At 43.2% G+C, this 6,003-nt stretch overlaps 1 protein-coding gene across 1 annotated transcript in view; it reads left to right on the top strand.

Annotated features, from left to right (window-relative positions):
* Window positions 1-5,524, top strand: part of LOC103213207 (neuroblastoma breakpoint family member 6-like protein) — a gene marked incomplete at both ends in the record, with an annotated part of 7,970 nt that extends 2,446 nt beyond the window's left edge. The window contains 2 exon segments of the mRNA XM_007959067.1: window positions 2,440-2,524; window positions 5,301-5,524. Coding sequence (XP_007957258.1) covers window positions 2,440-2,524; window positions 5,301-5,524 — 309 coding nt within the window.
* Window positions 5,525-6,003: the final 479 nt, after the last annotated feature.

Below are 6,003 nucleotides of genomic sequence, written 5' to 3'. Positions count from 1 at the left end.
CAAACAAAATGAGTGAGACAAGTGGAATGAGTGAGATGCATTTTATTTCTCAGCAGGAGAAAGGAGACAGCCAGAATATTTTCTCAAATGTCTGTCTCCCCCAACAGAAGTAGTTAGGGAAGTATTATAGTCTAAGGGGAAGTGGGGAGTTATGCATATTCAAAGCTTTTGGGGAGGTGTCATGCCTTTTTCACAGGGAACAGGGTATACCTTAGCAAGGAAGTGACCATTGGACCCCTCACTGCTGAAATGGGAGCTCTGGTAGCATAGTGGCTAAAGCACTTGACTGCTAACCAGATGGCTGGCGGTTCAAACCCATCAGCCACTCTTCGGAAGGAAGGTTGGGCAATCCTACTTCAGTAGTGATATTGCCTCGGAAACCCAAGGAGGGGTCTCTATGAGTCGGGGCCAACTCGACGGCAAACAACAACAGCACCAACAATGGGAGTTCCAGTGATTTTCTGTTCCTTGACGTAAGTTGGACTAGTTTGGAATTTATGGCTGCAAGAAGATATCAGTAAGCAGGAGGGTCTAGTTTGGAATTTATGGCTGCAAGAAGGTATGGTCTAGTTTGGAATTTATGGCTGCAAGAAGGTATCAGTAAGCAGGACGGTCGGCAGGAAGTGAGGTGGGAGTGTTTCTAGTTTGGGAGGTTACAGCTTGTTTATTGCTTGTGGTACCCCTAGGTCCCATCCCCAGGAGTGATGAGAGGTTTCTCGCTAGCTTAACTGGCCTGAAAGATAGAAATGTTTTCTGAACTAGCTTGCTTCCCAGGTGGACCTCCAGCATCTGGGCTATAAGACACCTGGCCCAAATGAGAACAAAGCCAAGTAAAGGAGACCACCAGTCCCAGCAGGCTGCTGTACAGGCTGACCCTTCTTTCCCCACAGTGGCTTTCAGATTTGGAAATCCACTGGGCAACCCCAAACCTGTTAATAAATAAGGGACAGGGGTGGAGAGATAGTGACTGAAGGGACCAGGGGAACAGGGGAACCAAAGTTTTTGCTGACATTGAAGTTGTTGGCTTTCAAATGTACACAAGTATTTTTCAATAAATCAATGGAGGGGGGATAAAATTTCTTATTCAACTTCCTGTCATAGACCAAAAATACAAATAAAAGCTACTTATTAAAGATATAAAAAGATAAGCTTGAGGGAAGGAGAACTAAGGATTTTTCCACACACTCACACATTATTAGTTGTTGTTACCTGCCATTGAGTCACACCCAACTCATAGCGACCCCTCCTTGGGTTTCCAAGGCAGTATCACTACAGAAGTAGATTGCCCAACCTTCCTTCTGAGTGATCATGTAAATGTAGGACACAAAATTTGAAGCTAGAAGAGAAGAAAGATACAGCTTAAGATCTTCCCAAAACAACCAAACTCACTGCGGTCAAGTCGTTTCCGACTCATATTGACTCCCTCCTTGGGTTTCCGAGGTGATATCTCTACAAAAGTAGATTGGCCATACTACCTTCTGAGGAGTGGCTCGTGGGTTTGAACCACCAGCCTTCTGGTTAGCAGTCAAATGCCTTAGGCACTGAGGTAATCCAGTGCAGTGATTAAGAGTATGTACCTTAAGGTCAAACTTCCTGAGTTGAAATTCAAGTTGTTTATCTTCTCTGTGTCTCATGTTCTTCATTTGTAAAGGTAACAAGAATAGTACCTTACCTCTTCAAGTAGCAGGGATGATTACATGAGTTAATTCTTGAAAATCTACTAGAACACTGCCTAGCATATAGGCATCTACCAATTCTAACTTAACACCTGTTAGCATTTGAAGGTAAGTCGTTCATGTATTTTCCCCATTGCATTTTTGCACAGTTTTATTCAGATAAACTTTTAAATCTTTTATTAAGAGATTGTTGAAATTATCGACACAGAAGAATCATCAGTCCTATAGTCTTTGGGGCCCTCCCAGGAACACAGGAAAAAGCTACTTCATTCTCCAGGTGGCTGCTTTACTTAAGAGGCCACAAGGCTTGGAAAAGGAGTCCACCAGTCCCTCAAGGGATGTGAATTCTGACTCTGCCAAATACCAGTTGAATCATCTTGAACAAGTTACTTAACCTCTAAGTTTTCTTAAAAAAAAAAAAAAAAAAAAACCCATTGACATAGGGTTTCCAAGTCTGTAATCTTTACAGAAGCAGATTGCCACATCTTTATCCACCGAGTAGTTGGGGGATTCTAAGCACCAGCCTTTCAGTTAGCAGCCACCAGGCTTCCTTGATCTTTACTTGGCTCTAAAAGGGAAGCGATCAAATGTCTTACAGCTGGGAGAGTGAGAAATAAAGATGTGGAAAATGCAGTATAGAGCCTGGAACCGGGGTTGTTGATGTGCTTGGGATCAGCTAGCTCTCCGTCTTCCCCTGAAGGCAGAGATCATCAGTGGCAGATCTAGTTTCCACTAAGGTAGGGCTGTTTGCCTTTGTTCCCAGAGTGTGCAGAGTACCAGGCCCTCATTGACTCCGTGTTGAAGGAGGAGATGCAGTTTGAGGAGGAGGGACCAGCAGCAAGGACTGGGTAAGGAGGACCCTGTGCGGGGCAGGCTGTGGACGAGGGTGAATTACTGTGTGAAGTGGGCAGCCCAGGCTGGTAGAATGAAGAGCCAATTTTTGTGGGAGGAGAACAACAGAAACTAGGAAGGTACAAGACTAGATAACCAGAGGGCAATGGAAACTGGATGGTGGCCCTGTACCTGGAAGAATGTAGGTCTCCGGGGTTCCTCTATAAATCAGATGAATAAAGTAGAGAGAGAAGCCTGGATTGGAACACTAGCAATGTTAACTTCTAGCTTTGTGATGTTGGACAAATTTACCTAACTTTCCTACTCAGTTTCCTCAGCTAGCTTATCTGTAAAATGAAGATACCAACACTACCTACCTCAGGGGGCTAAGATTAAACACATGATTACAGATAAAGTGGTTAGAATAATCCCTGGCATGTGTGAATCTCTCAAAAATATTTGCTGTACTTGTTATATTTTCTCTTATATTTGTCAGGGTCGTGGCTGTCATTAATAGACTAACATTTTCTACTGCAAAAGATAATTTCCAAGTTTTCCTGATAGAAATGTTTCTCCTTTTTAACTATAATTTTTTTCTAGCTATAATACTACATAGAGTATTAAGTGGTAGGACCATTGGGTAGAGAGATAATTAAGCAAATGTTGCCTGGAAAATGGATAATTAATTTGCTGAGGACCTACCTTTCCTATCTTTAAAAAGTTTCAAATATAAAGTAGATTGTGGCAGTCAAAACTTTTTTCAATCTTGTGTTGAAATGAAATCTTAGTGCCTCAATGTAAGACACACTAAATCAGAGATAGTCGACTGAAGAGGCCATAGGTGTGGAGCCCTTGTTTTTCCCTGAAACCAGGCTAACATGAGTCACTCACTGTCTGGTGCACAATCAAGCTGAATCAGTTCACAGACAGAGTGCTTGAGAGGAGAGAAAAAAGATGGCATGGTGCCTAAGGCATTTGACTGCTAACCAGAAGGCTGTCAGTTCAAACCCACCAGCCACTCCTCGGAAGGAAGATTGGGCAATCTACTTCTGTAGTAATACTGCCTTGGAAACCCAAGGAGGGGTCACTATGAGTTGGATCCAACTCAAAGGCAGTGAGATTTTGTAAAGCAGCAATGCAAGGAGACACAAGCATCCCCCAAATCTGGCTCCAGGAGTGGGGCAGTATTTGTAGGGTTTCAGAAAGAGGGACTATATATATTCACATATATTCCAGAAATTTGGGCATGAATTGGTTGGGATTGGCTGAAGTTTCGTTCACCTCTGTTTATAAGGGCAATTTAAAAAAAAATATCTTTTGTGATTTGGGTGAAAGTTTACAGAGCAAATTCATTTTCCATATAGCACTTCACGTACACTTTGTCTCATGACATTGACTGCAATTCCCCACAATGCAGCGGCCCTCTTCCCACTCCTCCCATACTTACCTCCTCCCTGTGTCCTTCCCTCCATGCAATCCTGCCCCCTGAGCTGTCTCCCTGTGCGTACACAACCCTTCTTTCTCCCATGATTGATCTTGCCAAGGAGTGTATCTACCTCATGTAAATGTTCAGCTCCTGTGCCTGTCTTTTGTTAGAAGCCACAAGAGTGGGTTCAAATCAAGAACTGAAGGACAGCCAGGGGCCACAGTCTCAGGGGTTCCACCAGGCTCCATCAGACCAGCAAACCTGGTCCTAAAAAGGGCAGGTTTTAATGCTGTGCGCTTGTGTGTGAGATGAGTTACACGACTTCCTGTCATCAAGTGATGGAGGCTTAGGCAGAAGGAAAGATGTTAGCTGAGCAACTTCGTTCTGTTTTCCCTAATGCACATGTCCGGGGTCCCAAACTGGTCTGAGCTGGTTCTAACTGATTTTGAGTAGGTCTTGGCTGGGTTTCTGAAAAAGAACTTTAAGGAAATGAGTGATCTTGCCTGCTCATTTCTTTCCAGCTCGGGTAGAGGTGGTTACAGAAAGGGTGGGGAAGTGAGCTAAACTTTCCTTCCTCCCCAGTCTATTCCTTTACTTCCTCTGACACTTACAGAAACTCTAAAGATTAGAATTAGAAAGGCAATCTGTAGATGACCTCTTCATAGTGCAGTAGAGGGAAGATTCAGGCATCAACTGAGATTGATGAGTGGAAATGTCCAGTCCTGCTTAGGAGTTCATGGTTCTAAGTATGAACTGAATGTCTAGCTCTCTGTGTGTGTGTACAATCTACCAGGTGCTGTGAGTTATTAGTACACGGCACCGTCTGTAGTCTCACAGAGAACACATTCTAGATATGGACCCATGAAGAACATTACACAATAATTAGAAAACAATGAAATACCACATGGAGTGATGCAATTGTTATTCAGCTTATTTGCTGTTAATTATTTCCTTAGTAATTATGGCATATGCTCATGTTATTAAAAAAAAAATGCTACCTTCTTGACCCTTTTATTATTTTGTTTGTTTGTTTTCATCCTTACAATTAACATCAGATATGCCTGTCCCTCATTTTGTGCCTGGCTTCTTTGCTGTTTACTTCACATGGTTTGATGTGTATTATGTGGAAATGGAGAAGGGCTGAAGTGAGAATCCGGAGGGGCACCTTTTTAAAGCAAAGTTAGTAGAACACATATACCCAGGGCTGTTTTCTCATTCCCTCTGCCACAGGCAAGTCAAAGAACTTGTACAGGAATTCAACTTGGCCAGTTCCTTGGGGGTATTCTAAGAGATGTCTCTGAGGAAACGGTCATAACCTATAGTTTATTACATTGACTCTTATATTGCACTCTTCTTTCCCATCTTAGGAAATACATTTCCCTAATTCAGGCTCAGGCCCAAGAACTGACACATTTGCGTCAAAAGATACAGGAAGGCATTGGTGGCTGTTACCTTTTCACATAGCATGTGAAAAACACAATCAAGTCTTTTGAGGCCCTTGCTAGGAATACTAACATTGCCAGCTACCAGAGACAAAGATTACAGGATCCAAGGAAACTGGCAGAGTGCCTCACCAGCAAACTAACCACTGGTAAGTTGGCCACAGGCTCTGAAGACCCTTAGCTCCTACCAAGTCCTAGTCGCACATAAAACTCCATGACTCCACAACTCTGAGTGACTTTTTAAGCAGATGTGTCCTGCTTTTTCTTGCACTGTGGGGGTCATGACAATATTAGGCCTGGCCAGGTGTGAGTACAGGGCCAAAACACACAGAACTCCAAAACTCACTGCTGTGGAGTCAGTTCAGCTCCTAGAGACCCCTCCTTGTGTTTCTGGGGTGGTATCTCTACGGAAGTAGATTGCCCAATCTTCCTTCTGAGGTTGGCTGGTGGTTAGCCTTCTGGTTAGCAGTCAAATGTATGCAACTGGCTGCTTCATCAGAGGTTTTGGGGTCAGCCATCCAATTTTTTCTGTTTTTCATTGGTGCTGCCCTTACTGACTTTCTGTGAGTGATTTGTCTTTCTTGGATTTCTGTTTTCTCATTTGTAAAATGGGTCAAATCATGCATTC

This window comes from Orycteropus afer, unplaced genomic scaffold, assembly GCF_000298275.1.
Source record: "Orycteropus afer afer isolate SDZICR_OR568_19922 unplaced genomic scaffold, OryAfe1.0 scaffold01407, whole genome shotgun sequence".
Lineage (NCBI taxonomy): Eukaryota > Metazoa > Chordata > Mammalia > Tubulidentata > Orycteropodidae > Orycteropus > Orycteropus afer.
Note: the sequence above shows the minus strand (reverse complement) of the source record. Positions and strands in the feature narration are given on the sequence as shown.